The 20,314-nt window shown below is 35.8% G+C and overlaps 1 protein-coding gene across 1 annotated transcript; it reads right to left on the minus strand.

Moving 5' to 3' along the window:
* Positions 1-1,164: 1,164 nt before the first annotated feature.
* SFSWAP (splicing factor, suppressor of white-apricot family) lies at positions 1,165-20,314 on the minus strand (the record flags this gene model as incomplete). The annotated part of the gene is made up of 12 exons (XM_010079343.1): positions 20,115-20,314; positions 17,482-17,651; positions 16,815-16,952; positions 13,648-13,733; positions 11,617-11,842; positions 11,053-11,168; positions 10,027-10,162; positions 7,359-7,596; positions 6,898-7,029; positions 6,446-6,539; positions 3,960-4,137; positions 1,165-1,398 (listed from the first exon to the last, which is right to left on the minus strand). Coding segments are annotated over exons 1-12 (1,948 nt in total), but the record flags the coding sequence as incomplete, so codon positions are not given.

The following is a 20,314-nucleotide window of genomic DNA, read 5'->3' on the forward strand; positions in this document are numbered from 1 at the left end:
TGTTCTTTTCTATTTACAAAAGCTACCTAAATAAGGAGATCTGATCTTTCCCTTACATTTTCTAGCTCTATTTATAGACGTCTTAAAATGTTTACACAAAGGGCTGCTCCAGAAATTTTCAGAAACTGTTTCACTATTGTTACAACCAACAGTTATTGTTATGTGATTACAAAAAGAGAATAAGCCAATTTATTTAACTATGCACCTAATGGATATTTGTCTTATCTTTTTCATCTTCTACTTTTGTGTTCCGTGCATGTACATGACGACTGGTTTTTTTTGGTCAATTGCACAGTTTTTCCAACACACAACTTTTTCCAAACATGTTTTACACTTTATTTTTATTATCATACGAAATATTTCTTATTTGCTTCAGATATGTATCACCAAAGCATACTCTGCTAATAAAGTTTAGAAAGGAACTGCTACTTGCTTAGGAGCAAAACAAACCATTTTGAAAATGAAAAATTAAATTCCTGTGGCATACTCATAGTTGTAAGAGAAATAGTAAGTTTTTAAGCTGGTAAACACTGACAGTATCTCTACTTTATTAAACAATCTCTGTTGTGAAATGACCTTGAGGATGAATGAGAAAAAACTGATCCCTTTGAAAGATCATTTCATTCAAATTCACACAGCATACGCTCTGCCCTTACATCATAAACACAGTAACAGGAAAACCCCATACAAAGACTTAATGGCATTGCATTATAAGAGTAACAAAACATCAACAAGGTGATATTAGTCTATATGGGAGTGCTATATAACTGAAAAATAGCCTGAAGCATTTCATTGTTCTCTGAAGAAAATGAGAAAGGGACATGCCTTTTTCTGGGCCCTGTTAATGCAACCTGGAAACTACAAGTTTTATGTTTTGCTCAGAGCTTGTAATAGAAAAACAAAATAGAATTGAGAAAGATCATGCATTAGGGCAAAGTACTCAACTCGACTGTGTGTTAGAAGTCCAATTTTAGCTGAGCAACCAATGAAGATTTTAATTCTTAACAATAAGAAGGAAACTGTGGGAAAAGAATTCTGCTTCCTGTTAAGAAGACGTAGTGAAGATTCAAAATACCTAAAATGCCATACTTATTCACATGGCAGTTTTGTAGTTTGCCTGAAGTACTCAATCTTTCGTTTTGTTTTAAGTGTAACATGGAATACCTTGTTTAGCTTCCAATTCCTCCTGCGTAAGTTGAGGTTTTTTCTCTTCAGGAGCAGGACAAGGAGTGGTAACAGCTGGAGTATGGTTTGAAGCACTATTAGTGTTCTCTTGGCCTTCCTTGCCCTCCTCTTCCTCCTCATCACTGTCATCATCCAATTTAACACGGTTTTTCTCCAAAGGAAGAAGGTCATTTTCTTTGGCCTTGATCGCAAAGCTTATTGGAGCAAATGATGCTGTGAATGAATGGGTGAGATTTTACACATCATTAGACTGCAGTAGAAAGCAGGCTGAATTTCTTGACTTTATCCATTACTCATGCAGACTACACCACAAAAAAAACTCCTTTGTATCATCCTTATGTTAAGCTAATTATTTTGGGGAAAAGGACAACACAATTTTTTTTTTTTCCCTTTATTAAGCAAATGTTGGAAACTTCATTTGCCCTATAAAATTCTATCTCAAAGTCTTTTTCTCGCACTTCAGTAGCAGCAGGGAAAAAGACATTCTAAACCATCTTAGGAATTACATTTCCTGAGACGAGATAAATAATTTCATATTCTGTCCCAAATAATTTTTTGTTTCAGTACTACTTCTTTTCCCAAGTGAACAATCTACTCTTCCAGGCTTAAGATGAAAATGCTCTGTGCTCAGGCTCCTATCTGACATGCTGCAGTATGATACGGTCCCTTACGCTTCCTTCACACTAAATCAATGGTTTGCACAACAATAGCATTTGGCAGGATCACAGAGCAGTATTTAAAGACTTATTTCCATCTATACGAAAATTAATTACTTTGGGGAGTCAACAACATTTCATTACAGGAGATATAAATGCAAATGTTAGTACTTTTCCCCAAATGTCTTAGCTTGTCTTGCTGTAGCACAACTGGTGGTCAACTATTCCTCTCAAGCAGCCCCTACTACTCCAGCATGAAAGGACACTACAACACACTCATGCCAGCACACTCAAAGCAAAAAGAACACCTGTAAAAATCATGGAATACCACAATAAAATGGAAATCGTGGATCATTTCAAGCTAGGTTGTATTAACAGATCTTCAAAGTATTAGGCATAGCTAATATACAACTATACTTAAGTCTGAACTTATCCTTTTCCCTCACAGAATTTTGCTTGGAGTGTTTGTTGAGAACCATTTTCTGAAAAAAATACAGTATTAATCTCTAAACCATTTATCCAAAATGTAGCTTCTGAGAATAAAGAATGGAATTTCTCACACATCTCAAGCAAAGCAACCTACTACCATATGGTCTGCTGCAAATTTGTCTTTCTCAGGATGCCTTTTGTATATATATCCTATAAGATTTCAATTAGGGAAATTAAAAACAATAATTAAATTACATACCAAGGTTTATAAAATACAAGCTCTGCAGCTTCTAATTCTGGGGTAAGGAAATAAGCTCAGAAATAAAGAACTCAAAAATTTCAAGAGAAGAGATATTATAATAGTGATTTTTCCAACTTTTTCATATGACAAAACAAATCCTAACATGGGATTTTATTCCCTCAGAGGCAGAGGAAAAATCTAGTGCAGATGTTATGTCCGTCTTGTAGCCAATTACTGTATTTAGGTTACAAGAAAGTAGGATTTGTACCATATTAGAGGAAATGAAAATAAGTTTATTGGAATAGGATTGTCATGAAATGTTGGTGACATTTCATCATCTAAATTTGAGCAGATTATTATCATTATTAAAGCACAGGCTCCAGTTTGCCATTTATTAATAACATAAAAAGAAACAATATTATTTTCTGTTGTACATTAAGTTTTCTTAATAGGGCGTCTTTGAAGACAGGGAAGATTGCTCCTTCCCTGAGGAAGCTACTCAACCAGCCCGAGATGAAACCGCACAGTATGGACAGCCAGGCAGACAAACACAGCAAAGAGCTTGGAGCTTGCAGCCCGCAGCCCGTGGAGGGAAAGAAATTGCAGTGAGGAGTGGGAAGAGAAGAATTCCAAGGGACTGCAGGGAGTAGAGACGCTTAACAGCAATTAAGAAAGCCACTGAAATGGCAGGAAGGCAGTACACATCCCTGGGAACACAGGTCAGTTTTTCCTGCTTCGTTTTTTTTTTCAGTGGCATTCAGATTTAGTTAAAAGATTTAAGTTTCTAGTTGTTACTGAAAAGAAGAAATTTTAAGGTATCTTTTCCTGACAGGCCAAGAAATCAGGTCCCAGGTGAAAACAATCGCCTCTCCAACTCAGGACGCTATTAGTGAGTTAGCTGACTTTGGTTACCAAGAGATCCTCCTACTTTGTCCCTCTGCTGCTATGACTGGAAGAGGAAAAACATTCCACTTAGACATGAAAAGGGTCTTTTTTTCCAGCATGACTAATGACCAACACGGGAAGACTGAACAACTGAGTAATATGCCTAGCATACTTCCTCCATGTGTACGGTTTCAAATAGGAATACTGCTTTTATTCAGAAGGAATAACTTCTTTCTTACACAGAGCTTGTAACTGTCAAGTTTAAAATGACAAAAATAAGATTCTACTGGGGTCACTGATGAAAGCCTTCAACTTTGCACAAAACTGAAATAAAACAATTCATTCTGTCAGACCATGAATACCTGATAGTCTGATATGAAAGAAATATGAAAGCAATCAAATTACTTATTTCAGTCCTTTTTTTGATGCTTCCTGTGAAAATATTTTCTGCATGATGAAATTCTCCTCCCTGTTTTCACCCTGCCTCTCCCTTAACCTTTTTTTTTTTTTTTTTAATATATGCCAACAAATATTTTCACATCCAACAAATCATGCTAACATACCTTTCACCAATTTACCATCACTGACAGTTTTAGAAGGAAGAACATCCTTTTTAGTTCCTGGAACTCCCTTCGCACTTGGCTCAGATGCATCTTCAGGTGCATGTTCATCTGCAAATTGAGTCTCACTTGGTGTATCACCGGCAGTATCTGCTGGAACATCTTCAGATGAAGATACTCCCTTTTCAAAAGAAATGTGCAAGCTTACTAACTGGGTAGTTCATGAAAGAATTAATGCAGTTTCTGTGGAGCTGCAATTCTGCCAGCCATTTCAAAAATCACATTATCAGCTAATCACATAACAGCTAATTTTACATCAACAAGCACTCACGACCAAAAGTCTGCTTCTTATAAATGATGCACTGCTTCATGTAATCCCACAGGCTGCAAAAACTACAGACCTACAGTAAGAGTGTGTTGTTATTTCACAGTGCAGAAAATGTTCTTCAGCTGGTACACTTTTGCCAACTGTTCTGAAAATTATGTTTTTAAAATTAGATGCTAAAAGTATATACTTCTTTTTTCAAAGTATATTCTTTTAGGTCTTCATCTCCACGGTCCAGGACAAAACCCATTAAAGGTAATCCACAGCAAGAGAACGAAAGCTTATGACTTTTTTTCCTAACGTACAATTGTATGATACCTTCTTTACAAAATCAAGTTCTACAGGGATCAACACAGGTTAGCGTGTCTGATTTGTTCCAACATTTTGCTGAAGAACATTGCACCTATGTTTTTTGTGGCAGTAAACTGATACTGTGCTGAGATTTTCAAAAAAGTAAAGAATTACTGATTCTACTATTACATGACCAAATCATTCAAGACAACCTCTAAACTCAGAGTACAAACATTTTAAAATTGATACTGTAGAACATTAAAAATATTTACATGGTGAGTCAGGGGATGACGTTAAGTAATTTAACATTTAAATGAGCCTCTCTCAATAAATAGTTTGGTTGCTTTCCACTGGCTGCTGTTAAGCATACTTAATGTTGAAATATCAAGTATTGAAGAGATCCTTTCATTGCTCCCTGCAGCCATTCCCTGACCAACAGAACTAATTTCTGAAAATCCTCAGAGGAGAAAAACACAAGGAAATCAAGGACTTCATCCTGTATTTACTGAAGCCAGTAGTTCAATTTCTTATTAACTTTAATGGCCAAAAAGGAGAACAATCAATTTCATTAGTTGCCTACATGCACATTACTAAAGCATAAAGATAATATTGAAATCATTATTCTAAAAAATTAAAGAGAATGGCATTATCTAGAAAACCATGCAGTAGGAAAATATGCATTGCTACACACGACCTCAAGGGACTTAAACCAGTTTCTGCTTGTTTCTTAGCTGTACTAATTTGCATGCTTAAACTGAATCCTTCATTATTACACTTCAGTTAATATACAATTTCCCCCCAAAATAAATGTTAACAAGTCCTTATTAATTATGTAAGTATTACAAATTCAACCCAGTGGTTTGCACGAAGGAAATTCTAGAGTAACAGTCAGCATTGTGGTACAGGACAGTTTTGCATGTAAGTTATCAGCTGAATAAGATCACTATTTACCACAGCTTATCTTTAAAAGTAGTGTTTTCAAAACATTTTTCACTATCAAAACAAAATATTAGACACAAGTGTTTCAGACAGCAACTAGTATTGCATTTTTTCATTTTCCACAAAGCGATATTGAGGTGTTTACCCACAGGCCTACCTTCTTCAGTTTAAGGCTCCCCAATCTAAGCCTTGAGATGACAAATGACATAGGGCCTAAAAAAAAATAGCTCTTTCCCATGAAAAGTTAATATTAAATAATGTATTTCCGATACTATTTGCAATTTTCTTTTCAGTAAGAGAACAAGCAAATGAGATTAGCTAACATGAGAATAGTAAAAAGCAAGGATGCCAAGTCTGGGTATCATCTTCTAATAACATGGACTAGAAGCAGCAAAGCAAGTAGGAAAAGTGTTTTGAAGCTCCAATATTGTTTCAGTCAGTCATCACAGGACTCTTACTTAACAAAACCTCCCTCAGAAAAAAGCATGTCAGAAAAGTAGTTTAGTCCTGTGCTAGTGTTCCACAAAACCATGAGGCACACGAGAAGGTATGGCTGTTGATAAGCTATACCCAACCCTTCTGACAACAGAACACTAATCCCAGTCCTAGAAAGCTCTAAACCTCCACAAAGCATATATTCCTTTCTATAAAAAGCCAAAAGATTTTCAGGTTGCTGTTTTATATTACAACTGAGTGGCTGCTAATACTACAAAGCAGGAACTAAATATCACACCACCTCACACAGGCTTATCTAAATGCTATACAAAACTAAAAAACAGGGAAAAAACCCACATTCACATCCTTTGCTGAACAATTTCTCCATAATTCAGAGAGTTCCATTTTTAAAACGTCTCATGGTAACACAACAGATAAGCGAGTCCTTTTCCCATGTACACTGCATTTTTAATATATGTATACACAAACATACACGTACCTGAGATTTGTTACTGCTCTCTTTTTGAAGGAAGAACTGTTTTTTAAATTCATAATAAGCATTATACTGGTGCCACTGTTGCAGGAACTCAAATCTGTTAAAAGAAAGCTGAGTATGTGAAAATGTACATGAACATAGTAAATACCAACAATTCTTTGCCGTCTAATTTTCTCTAGCAGATGGAACACTATTTGATGTTTGGAAGCACTGTAACTTGTGCTAAACTTCCACTGCATACACATTCAGAGCATGCTTTCTAGAGACATTTTTGTTAGGTTGGTTGTTTGAGGATTTGGGCAAAAATGCTTTGGCATTACCTTTAAGTAGTTCCCTGAATTTCACTTGCAAAAATGATAGTATGTCTCTTCTTGAGACCTGCATGTCCTGGTAATATATTTAAAAATGAAAACCTCAACTTTTAAAATAGAAGTTAAAATAACATATTCTCTTACCTGGGATCATTCTTGGCACGAACACTGGTTTCAAATTTTATCCCATTCCTAGCAACATACTCAGCTAGCTTATCAATAACAGGTTGGATATCTGGGGGCGGAGGTATAATGGCAACCACTGGAGTAATTGTGCTGAAAACATAAAAAGCACACCGTTTTTATAAATGGAACATAAATATCTTTCAGATTCTTGTTTTAACAAAAAACATTACAGAGGTTTGCTCTCTGGGTTCATTATGCAGTTAAAATAACTTGATTTTCCATCACGCAAAAACTTCATAGCAGCTGAGTAACAATTAACCACATACAATATAAAAGAACAAAGTGGAGGTAATCAAAGCTGCATAAACCCTGGCAAATGGTACTGAGGAATCACCAATAATAGAACCGCTACTAAATATTTCATATTGAAGTGAAGGAAAGAGATCCTTCCACCCAACAAGAAAATTTGTATGTGGTACCTTGTAGATGTTGTGGTAGAAGTCAACCCACTGCTGCTATCGGTTGTGTCTGGGGGAGGTGGAGGTGTAGTACCAGGGGGTGGAGGAACTGTTGCTACCCCTGTAGTGCTTGATACAGTCACCCCTGCAGGCAACGCATTGTAGTAGGTAGCAACATCTATTCCTGGAGGTGGAGGTGCGAGGCAATAGCTTCCATCAGGGAGCATATAGTAACTGTAATACATGGCTGCCACAGTTGCTATAAAAAAAAATAATATTTAAGAACAACGTTAAAAAACACCCAATTAAAAAAACAAACAACATTATTGCATCAATACAAACACACAGAGAAATATGCAGAGTAAGAGACAGAATCAGAATGTAGTGAAGGTCAGCTGGAAGCCAAACAGGTATGAATAAAGAAGTGAACCAGTGAAGGTTTATTAAAAATTACCTAATATGAAATTGTTCTTCCTAATCTAATTCCCCTCTGGCAGTTTAACTCAGTTAAAACTATGTATGCATTAAGAAAAAATGTGCATATATTCAAAACTAACACAGAGAAATTAAACCACTAGTATCTCTCTCTCTATATATATATATTAAACACCTGTATCACTATATATAGACACACATTAACTGAAACTTCAAAAAGTAGACAGGTTTTCCACACTAGAGGCTTCTCCAATGCTAAATATTTATTTCTTGAGAGTGCAAGGGCTTACAGCTTGCTTGCTTGCTTTAAGGACAATATTTTATAATGCTTTAATTAGCTTAACACTTTTAAATGGCAGTTACTTCTTGTAAATCTAAATATTTTCTGCAGAAAGATGTATAAACAGAAAAGTATTCAGGTAAAGTATTTCAAAAGATTTACAGTAAGAGTTACATTTCTGGAAGCAAAGTTTAATCAATGCACTAAATTATAGTGAATTATCCTCTTATATGTTTCATAAAAATTCCTGTGTGGCAGTATTTACTTTCTTCAAAGAATAAGTTACCAATGAGGAGAGCAGAATAAAGACCTGCTGAGTTTTAAAGGCAGGGAGAAGAGTTGCAAACTTAACTTGTATTGCTACTAAATTATGATCTCCCAGTTTCCATCACTCAGATTCAAACCTGACATGAAAGTAGCAAGAAAACTGACGAGCATTATTCTACGGAGATAGTATTTCTTGAAATAACCAGTAATTTTCAATTTGTTCACAGAAATCTTATTTCAGTTTTATTAAGATTCTCTTAAGGTAGAGTTTTAAATAAAAATTACTTCCATGCATATTCTTCTCCACATAATACACTCTGACAATGCCTGTAATCATCTGGGGGTTCTGAACCTACAATGCACCAAAATCAACTTAGATCATTATGGTGATACTTATTTGCAACAACATTACTAAAAATAACCCCATCACCACCACCACTTTGAAGTAACACTACTCATTACCTACAAATTTATATTATCATGAAACCCTACTGTACTGAAGGCTGCAATATACTTTTTTTTAATATCTCAGTAGAATCAAATGGGAAGTTCTATAAATGAAAGAATAAGTTAAATTTCTAGATTTAAGGAATCAAGTACTTTCAGAATTCTGAAAAGAATTAGAGGCACATAAATCCAATTAAGTTTGACTTCATCTTTTTGAGGATCAGAATTCACAAAATTTGCAGGAGCTTTATAAAAGGCCTGCATTAAACAGCTTCAAAGATAATGCAAATCAGATACATCCAGAGAAGTTAAGATCATAGTACTAAAAATTTTGTAGCAAAGTTGATTCTTAAAAGAGGTTATATACAAGATAGTACTTATACTGATCTGAAATGGTTCAAGAAAAATCTAAGATTCAAGATTTAATAATAAGTTGGAGAGAAGATAAAGTCTTGGTATTTCAATATCAGGCGCAGAAAAAAGCATTTGAGCACACAACTTTTCCACATTGCTTGCTTTATAATTTAAATATATCATTGCTTTTGCTGATCTTTTCAGAAAAAATAAAATAGAAGAAAGAATGGCCTCTTGTAGCTATGGAACTTAAAAGCTACTCCTCCCTCTCATATATTGTAATGAGAAATATAAAAGATTAATTTTTAACTTTGAATCTTGCATACTCAAATAATGAAAAATTATAGGTATTGACTATATAGTAAAAGATTTATTTATTTACTGTAAAACTACTTCCAACATTATAACGGAATACTACACTAAAACCTGGTTGTATCACTTTAGTAGGATCCTTCAATTTATGTGATTTTACCTTTGCAGATTTTTCTTAGTGTTAAACACTCCAGCAAAACTGTTCAAAGCAGACTTATCTGCATTTTGCTTAATATAGTAAGCTTTTTTTTAATGGGAACTTCAGGAATTGCTTTATAGGACAGTTTTATATTCAACAGTGAAGGCATTCATTACAAAAAAAACATTAAGGGTACTATGCTAACCATGTTCACAGACTGGATTCTTGGCCTCCCGCCTGCCTGCCCCCTCCACCCTATTTCTTTTTTTCCTAAGCAGATAACAATTGAATAGATACTCAGTGGAAGAATGCATCTTCAAAGATTCAAGAGATTGAAAAAGAACAAATATCAGTTACGAATGATCAAGTATGAAGCTAACGTATTTTCTTCCCACCAGCACGCACATACAATTCATTAAGACACACCACCAGCTGCCTAATCACAATGCACTTACAATCAGAAGAATATTCTGCTTGTGATGTCTGTACAGCTGCCCCATCTGTTGACTGTGGCGTCGATGAGTTATTATCTGATTGCGCTTTGCGCACCAGTGCTGCAAGTGGATGATCAGGGTCTACTACCTTCAAAGGCTGAAAAAAATTTGAGAATAGGAAAAAAAGATTAAAATATGAAGTAAATATTTAAAGCATGATAGCATCAACCTAATTTGGAAAGCAAATTTATCTAAGTTAATAGACCTCAATAATATTGTCCAAACATCAAGTTATTGTTTTTGTAGCTCTCACATCAGATTCAACTTATTTTTTTTTAATTTGTGGAAAACAAAACAAAAAATACTTTAATGTGAACAGAAGTCCCCTACCTGGGAGAAAAAAAAAAAAAAAAGAAAAAAAAAGAAAAAAGTGGGTATTACTCTTACTCACTTATTGTCAAGGCTGGAATAAGACACAGAACCTAACTTGTCTAAATGTCAGACAGCACCACTGCCATTCCTCTGAAAGCCTCAAATGTGTACAACCATCTGTCATTCCCATTATTCCATCATTGATCAAACTCAGAAAATAAAAATAACTAACATATCCAGCAAAATTTATCTTTAATGAGTAGCACTAATTCTGCTGAAATATTATTCGCTGAAACTATTACTTCATGTCAACATTTTATCTACTAAAATCTAAAAAGAAAACATTCTCTCTCAGCTTATATACAGAAAGCATTAAATATCTTAATCTTTCCAGCTTCAATACAGGTTCTGTTGGATAAATCCTTGAGTGATGCCCTCAATACCAGAGGGCATCAAAAATAGAAATATAATTCCTTACAAATGGAAAAATAACAATTTATGTACTGCAGAAAAGGTAACTTGAAAGTTTAGCAAAACAGTCTTCAGTTACTAAGACAGTCAGGAAAAAAAAAAAATCTTTGTTAACAAAAGATCTTAACACCCGCATATTAGAATTTTTCTGCCCATGAATCAGATGTTTTACAAAGCATAAAGTAATTTAATAGGGTCAAGTACCTTCACGAGCTCTTCAAGCCTACTGCATTTTTTAGATGCAAAGAGACTTGGATGCAGATAATTTCCATCATCGTCATCATCATCATCATCTTCTTCCTCAGATTTGACTCTGGAGTCTAAATAAAAGCAATGTCTGAATTTTACTTGGGTTTGCTATGGATTTGTATTGGGAGAGAAGAGTGGTAGAGGACACACATGAACTCTTAAGAAACTACTGTCTTCATAAATCTCCTTATTTACTAAAATACAGATAGAAGAATATATTGCTAGTCATCAATAAAACTAAAACCTAAATGCACAGAACAACTTTCTGTTGGGCTAGAGCCAGAAAAAAATGCTTCTAAAAGCTCCAAGATCACAGCAGCTCTTGTATCTGAAGGTTTCACAGAACAATCTTTTAAGAAACTCCTCCAATTTAAGCAAAATTTTAAATTATCACATCAGTCTCAGTTGCAGGATAACAGCAACACACTAAAAAGATGTGGTTATTTTACCAAGAAAAGACTTGTGGATGTTTCAACAATGCACAACCTGAAGCCATCCACCTGACAAGCATCAACTTACGTTTTTTCTCATCCACTTTATTTTCAGAAGGAGCAGCGTATCGTCCCTCTTTCATAGCCTTCTGAATGAATTTGTAGTAGGGATTGAGGTAGTGGTCAAACCGCAGGAAGTCAAACTGGGAGTTGCGTGCCTGCTTGGCTTTTAGCATGATCTCAAACTGTGCTCCCTGCTTGCAGACAAAGTTTGCAGTTCGTTCTATAATCGCATGCATTTTTGCTGTTGGTGGCTGTGGGAGTAAAATAACATGTATTTGTATTTTCATAAGCAGCTTGCAAGTGTGTTACAACTCAGAAGAAATCAGAAACAGCAGTAGTTCCCTGCTCCTCTTCTCAGCTTTCTCTATCAACTCCATTTCATAGTCACTTTCCACTAGTGAGAGCATATCAGCACTGAAAAAAAAATCCAGTCCAAACCTTCCCTAACTGCTCATTCATTTCCATTTGCAAGATCCTCTCCTTCTAGCATCACAATTATTTTTGCCATTGCACACCACATTGAAGAGGGGAACAAATCCTGGTTGAGTTTGACGTAGCAAAAAAATTATTTTACAGCAGGTACATTCCATTGCCATATAGACACTTCTGCTGGCGCAAGACAGGAGACAGATGTATTTCTTGACACTGCAGTCTCGACTTAAAGTGGCCCTACCTTACAATATCTCAAGGTGCTCTGAAGACTTAACATGTATGGTCTTCTTCCCAACAGCTGTTTGTTATTCTGTTATCACTGAACGTGCAAAAAGCTTGTTACTATTCATCTGCTTGGAAGGAACATGTTTTATCTTAAGACCAACATAAGAATTGCAATTCCTATGTGCTGTTGCATTCCTATAGAGTTACTGAACAAACATTCTTTTACCAGCTGTTACTTTTTGGGAACAGCATCAAAATGCTGAACAAGCAGCTTCTCACCGAGAACTCAATGTACTTCTTCTAAGACTCAACTATAACTCATAATTTCAAGACAGCAACATACAAAATTCTTCCCTGAACTGAGAAGTAGGTTTGTAAGCACCTCACTAACAGAATGTATTATAGGATCGAAAAGAATGTATTATAGGATCGAAAAGAAGAGGAAGTAAAATCAGAAAAGAGTAAAGTTGCACATTAGATTTGTTAAATAGCTCTATAAAAGATAGAGTAGGATAAAAAATTTCAATTAAAAGCTAATGAAGTAGAAAAACACTCTTACACAAATACCTTGTGTTGACTATTAGTTATTCTAACAGAATGCTTTGAATCTTTACTGACCAGGGCTATCAAGTTGAGAAGGCACCTAAATATAAACTAACACCTTCGTGACCATGGTATAGGAGAAAGAATATTATCTGACTTCCCAGCATTTTTTATAAAATTTGAATTAAATTGAAAATCCTTACGGTTACAACTGTACTCAGGTGACTACTCAGCTCCTTTCAGGAAAAATACACAAGTTGCAATTAAGTTTACAGTTTACTATGTAGCAAGTTTTTGTAACACATGAAAGAAAGAGCTTCTACATGCTAACATTCTCAAGCTATTTCAGAATTTGCTAGAAATAGACCATTGCTTTTCTCCTTGAATAGGCTAGTCTTAAGACATGGCGTTTATATTCGATCACTTCCCACCTTCTTCAGATTGGGACTCAATTAAAAAGAATACAGAAAAAAACTCCTGAACAGAAGCAATCTTTTAGCTTAATGGTCCTTTACACTTGGGATGTCAACCCTGACATCTCAGTAAGCATCTATTCCAAGAACTGCTGCCTTTTTTCTGCATTATTTAAAATAACAACACAAGTGACACTAAATGCACTTAGCATAAGCACTGCAATAATTTCGGTGTGAAAAAGAAGATTAAAAGAGTTCACAGAACTTAAGAATTCAAGAAAAAACATTTGAAATCAAGCTACTACTTTAGAATAATTCAAATTTTACCATACTAAAGTTAATGGGGAAAAAAACCCAACAAAACCCAAAGAAAACCCAGTAAAGCATTATAAACTCCTTGAAAATCAACAGAAATGTAAATTGCGTTAACTGTACACACATACCAGTTCCACATCAGAAGGTACATTTAGTCCCGGAGGGGCAACAAAAGGTTCTTCATTTTCTTCTACATTTTCTGTCTGAGCTGTTTCTATAAGAAATGACAGAATGAAATACTATAGGACAAAACTTGTCAAAGTACCCAAATGTTAAAAAAAAATTATTAAAATAAAGTATATCTAAAAGGATGTGCAATCAAGGAATTTTTCAACTGAAACTATAACCAGCGTTTGCACTGAAGATATTTAAATATGGTTCCTCTCCCTGATGTTATGTATATTTTATTTAAGACTGCATAAATTACATCTTAATAGAGGTATTAGGAAGAATAAAACCCTTAGCCCTGATTACATTGCTGAAGACAAATAAGTGTCAAATCAAATACAAAACATTAATTTTCATGAATATTACCTTTTATTTTTACAAGAAAACCCATGCAAAATTAAGGGGAACCATTGTCAATGCACTGGGTGAATTCTTTCCTAACAATGATTAAAATATTACAGATATCCAATATCTCTAAAGCTGTTAAGATCCATATATCAGGTCTACCTGAATTCCCTATTAATCAACCATTCCAACCTACACAAACAAACCTAAGTACTTTCACCAGGTTCCTAACCCTAATGAAAGTTGTACAAGAATGCAACAGGGAGGCTAAAATCCACTTTCATCATGTTCAGAGTAATTGCTTTAATAATTAAGTCAAATAAATGTCATCATTCATCTGTGAGTTCAGTCTAAAGTTGGGATGGTTTCTTTTATATCGAGTTTAACATACCCACATATCTAACATTTATCACATGAACTACTCATCTAAAATAGTAACTCTTTTATGAAGGCCAATTTGAATTACATTCTGTTGTTTGGTATACCAGAAATGCTCCTCAGAAAATATCTTGCTTTACAAATTTTTATAATAATTTAAGTGTAAAGTTTACCTTTTAAAGTAACTTTTAGTATTATCTATTCTACTAGCTTTAAGAGAAAATTTATTCCAGTTTTATCCTAACAAATTGCACAGCACAAACTGGATGAAAACCTCACTATGGGAACTATGGACAAAGCCAGCAGAACAGTCTAATCACACATGAGATGTCACAGCAATTACTGCATGCAAGCTCTTACACACGCAATAAACAGAGTTAACTTTTTTGCTGCTGTCTGGTTTTTTTTCGTTTTGTTTTGTGTTAAATGAACTCAAATAGTTTAACTCCACAAAGGCACACTGACATTTCAGCATCAAGGAAAGGAGGAAGAAGCAGCAGACAAAGCAGAATAGGACTGTTTCTTTTGGCAGCAGCTTCAGCTAACACTTGACGTGTTCACAGAACTACAGCCTGTAACTCACATTATTGTTATCTGCATCTTCCAATATTGGATTTTACTCCATCACGATTTATAAAAAAAAAAGCAATTTGAAGAATTTATAGTACTGTATTACTGGAAACTGTTACCATATAGCAATCTATTAAAAGTCTGTGCAGTTCAGCTATAGCAAAATGTAATACCAATGTTTCTATCTCACTTTTGTCCCACGTACTTTTTCCCCTAAGCACTATGAAGTGTTACTAGAAAATGCCACTTTATTATCCTAATATTATCCTATCCTTTATTATCCATCATTACTAACAATTTTCTAGAAGATAAAGAGTTTGGTAGGAAAGCTCACAATTGAGATGATGTTCCAATGACCTGCTATAAGGATCTCTACTTCTCATCAGCAGCACTGAGAATTCTCATATTACACTGCAAGATTTTGTAATACCCTAACATGACACTTCCATGCTGCATCAAATATTAATTGACTTGTTGAAAGACTGAATAGTTATTATCTCTCTTTGCCAACAACTAAGTCATCATATTTTAATATTATTCATAGAAGTATTACTTCATTAAGACTGAAATACATTATTCTAGGTATCTCATAATTCTAGGAAAGAAACATAATGTAGAGCAATCCAGACACAACCTCAACTCACGACAGCTCTCTTACCAAATGAAACTGGAATTTTTACTTATTCCTTACACACTTGATCAAAGGCAGAACATTATGGCACCTTTTTACGCAGTTTTGCAAAGGCATCCCACAACACGGACAGTCTATAAGGTACAGCAGATTCCCTTATCAGTGACTAATGGAGAGGGGGCATCCACCTTTTTAATCTCCATGAAGTAGAGAAAGATGGGGGAGCCAAAATACAAATATATTCTCCTTTGTTATCTCCAACTTTTCAGTAGGCTTATCCCTACATACAGATCCACACAACATGAAAAACACTCCTATGACAAGAAAGACTCAAAAACTGTATGTAAAGAGAACTTAGAAACTATTCAGTTAGGTAATCTACCAGACAAATGGGAATAAAATTAAATAATACTCAGAAAACAAAGCAATTCAGCAACAGTAGTGAAGAACACAGCAGAAACCCTTGGTAGAATGTAAGCAGCATGGATGCTGCCCTGATGCAACCACTCACATACAGCAGCAAAAACCAAAAAATCCTTTAGCATCTGAAATGATTCTGCCTTGCACACACCTTGGTAAAAAAAGCACATCTCACACCACAGTAACCCACCAATATGTAGTCAGACAACCCAACTGCTAATTAAACAATCCTCACTTTACTAAGACATAGCTCAGTAACACTTGAAAGCTTCCTTAAGACTTCACGTTAAAAATGCAAAGTTATTGTAATTAAAGACCGGAAAGTGAAAACCTGAACTCTGCATTTTTTAAGATCATGGAGAGGGGCACACTATGCTGAAGAGAGATCCATTTATAATGATTAAGATGACAAAATCTAAACTTAAAAAATATATATTCTGGTTAGTTATTACTGTTTGTTTATAATGATCATTTTATTTTTGACAAGGAAACATAGTGGTGACAGCCATGTCAATTACTAGTTTTTTTCTGAATAAGAAGCTGCGAGAGAACAGAATTAAATTTCCCATCCTGACTATGCTGTAGTACAAAACATTTAAGCACATCAAGAGCGAAGTTTGCAAAAACTCAGGAGCACATTTCCACAAAGATTTCACTGAAATGCTTTGAGATTTTTTATGGGCATTTTAATGACCACACATTTTCAATCTTCAGCTGCAAGCGAGAGACACAGAGGCGATGTGTTCTTCCTCTCAATTAACCCTTGGTATTTTTACCCCTTACCTCTTTGTTTTGCAGGCTGATGCTCCTCCTCCTCAGTGGGTTCTGAAGGGTCATAATAATCACTGCCATAACGAAATCCCACTGCATTATAGGTACCATCCTCTGCTAAAGCTTCACTCAGTCTTTTATATTCCTCCTCTTGAACAAAAATGCAATTACCAATCATTAGAACATATTTAAAAGCTAATTTATTTTAAAAAAATAAAGTAATATTTCTTACTTTAGTTTTCAAATGGGAAGTTTTCACCTAATCATTTTAACTTTCATTAAAAATTGAATAGAAAAACGCAGCATATACATATGCTGACCATTTATTTCTTCCTGAAGAGATAAAGGTTGCAGGTTAAAGCCTTCTTATGTAATTATGCATACAAAAGCACAGAATTTCATTTATACAACACTGAAAAAGAAGCAGAAAGTGTTTATTTTGGGGTTTTTTTGGATCTGAAATCCCAGTCTGCCCTCAGAATCTGGGCAATTTCTGTGCGGATCTATATTTAAACTATCCTGAGGTCCTCTCACATATGCAAAGACTCCCATTTTTCGAATCCACTGGGTACTGTCAAGATAACATCAGAAAAAGAGAGTACAAAATTAGGAGTAAATTTAATTTAATAATTATTTATTGAAACATGTGCTAAACTCAGGAAGTTTCCTTGAGCAATACCTTGCCTCGCCTCCTCCTCAAGCAAGTCCGTATGCAAGGCTAAATACCTCTCTTCATCACAGAGGGCTTCTATTCTAGCTTCCTCTTCAGACAACTGATAATCTCTGTTCCACGTGGAATATTCAGCATCATATTCAGAAAGGTCATGCAGGTGACCACGTCCATCGTACCTGCAGGATGAAACAGCTGGTCAATGCAAAAAACTTAGGGCTTGGGTTTATGCGACTACTTAAATACTTACCCATTAAAAATGAAAAAAAAATACTTTTATGTTAAAGCATACTTCCTTTTAGAAGTTACATTTAATTTTGCTAATCATTTGTCACCAACTATCGAAAATTTGTTTAATAGTCTAAATTCCTCTCAGAGAAACTAATAAATTATTACAATTAAAGTCAAAGGTATCCTTTAATAGTTTAAGTGGGATCCATTTCCTTAACAGCTCTTACCGTACGTGCTTCAACCAACCAATCAATGTCACTTGCAAAATACGTTTTTCTGGAAAGTCAAATAGCTTACATTCACACAAACCCGAATACATAAATACCTATCCGTAAGAACCAAACGGTCGAAATTTCCTCGCTTCTTTCTGCTAGTCCCGAACTCTCAGGAGATATCTTCACCATAGAAACTTGCGTCCATTGGAGGTAAAATCATGGCTAGGCTCGGCCCCTAGCCATTTGGCTGAGGAAATAAGTTCTGGGTTATGTGATAGAGAGACACACATACATAGGAACAGTAACATATACATGCAATTTAAGGAGGTTCACCGTAAAAACGGCAAAGATCAATGACGTACAGTTTCTTTCTACTAAGCAGAAACAATTTTATTTGCAGGAAAAGCACTGCATTGGGATAATGTTTATGCATCAGTAAGAGAAACTGATCAAAAAAGTAAAGTGACAGTAAACTCGACTCCGCTGAGGTGTCTTCCCACACACAACTCTTGACTTGTCACAACTTGCTAGACCAAAAACAAAGAAAGTAAATATTCTTATAGCAAAACGTTAATGAAACACGTAGGTCTGGTTAATCAAGCTCTGTCCACAGGCAAACTTCAACCCATGTCTTCTCATAGCAATGTGCTTTTCTTAAAATAGTGAAAATGAAGACCTCCTGCTGCTGGAGATAAAAAGAATCTAAGCTTCCAAAGGAGTCTATAAGATTAGTAGTTGCAAGCTACCTTAATTTACAAAGGTATGTTATTTAGATTTTTTGGTATTATACACATGTACATGCACATACTTAGTTTTTGCTCCCATCAATTTCTGTAACGACTGTAAACTGGGCTACTGTTGCACAGGACCACAAAAATGGCCTCTACCTAATAATGAGATCTGTCGCAAAAATAATCTGGATTAGAAGTGTCCATCGTAACACTTCTATTCTCACACAAATCAGAATTTAAACCTAGCTATAAACATTTCTGGTTGCTTTTTCATGTCTTCATGTTTATTCCAATTTAACAAATCAATTTCAAACACAGAAATCATTAATGGCTGAACCCCAAAATAGTGCAAGGGTGTATCTTTTTTCTCCAGTCTTACGGAAAGAAATGGAAAGACCTTCCTCACTGATATTTTCCCAAGCCAAATACAGTTGCTAAATTAAAACAAGAAAAGTCATGTTTAGCACCAAAACAACAATGAAATTGAGGGAACAAATATCTATAGTATGTCATGTGATCCTTTCCAAACCAAAATCCTTCCATCTTTCCCACTGAGGTTTTCAGGGTCATCCACAACTATTAAACTGTACTTTTAGTGCTCCACTCAAATATACTCAACCTGACCTTCCACTTTCCCTCTCTCCAGGAAACATTCAGAAAATGCATTCTGAATAAATTTATTTCTAAATCCCATCCTGCACTGCTGATACAACTTAAACACCACATGAAAAAATCAAAGCAGTTTCTATTACTATCCCTGGCTACTGCAAAACAACCAAGAAAAGCCACCTCTGACATAAAATTTGAAAAGCAAGCACCTAAAGTCAAAGCCATTCTGCCTAATCTAGTGAATCATGGCATAAGGAAGACATAATTAGGCCAAGAACTCCTTTTGGGGTATCCCAGCAACAGCCTGCAGCCTGATTACTCAGGAGAAATAACAAAACCCCAATGCCCCTAAGGTGGATAAATACCTCTCTAGTCCTCACACTGCACCCTTCTTGCTTAGACAATACATAAAGTGCCTGATAAGTACTCCCATGCAATAAGGCTCCCTTGGTTTCCAAGTGAGAAAAGATGATGTTTGTGGTTTGTACTGAAAAGGAACAGATTATACCCTCTCCACTCCACTCTGTAAAGCCTACCCTAACAAGTGGAGCAAAAAGACCCAACGCGCACTGATTGTCAAAAGGAGGGCAACCTCCCAACACTGCCAGAGCGGGGAACCCCACGTTCCCGTTGCTGGGGGGACAGCTCTGCAGCCTTACAAAAGCAACACTCAAAGCACTCTACCAGTAGGACCTGCCCTCCAACTCTGCCAGAGAAGAAGATCCCCACGCATCTGCCAGAGTGAGCCCTTTGCTCATCCCCCGCCCTCACCTGCCCACAGCATAAGGGGGGGGGAACAGAAAGAGGCTATAACAGGAGATCTCGCAGCAGAGTCTGGGGGTTGTGTTACACCGACCTATCGATCATGATCTTGGGGTCTCCCATCCAAGGAATAAGGTGTCGCCCCTGCTCCTGGTACTGAGCCTTCTCATCATCTCGAAACAGCTTGCAGGCATAGCCGAACACCAGCAGCTCCACACGGCTATTCCCGCCTCCACCTCCTCCTCCACCTCCTCCGGGGGGCCCGGGGACCGCTCCCCCGCCTGACAACAACAT

This window comes from Pterocles gutturalis, unplaced genomic scaffold, assembly GCF_000699245.1.
Source record: "Pterocles gutturalis isolate BGI_N339 unplaced genomic scaffold, ASM69924v1 scaffold8746, whole genome shotgun sequence".
In the NCBI taxonomy this organism is placed as follows: Eukaryota; Metazoa; Chordata; class Aves; order Pterocliformes; family Pteroclidae; genus Pterocles; species Pterocles gutturalis.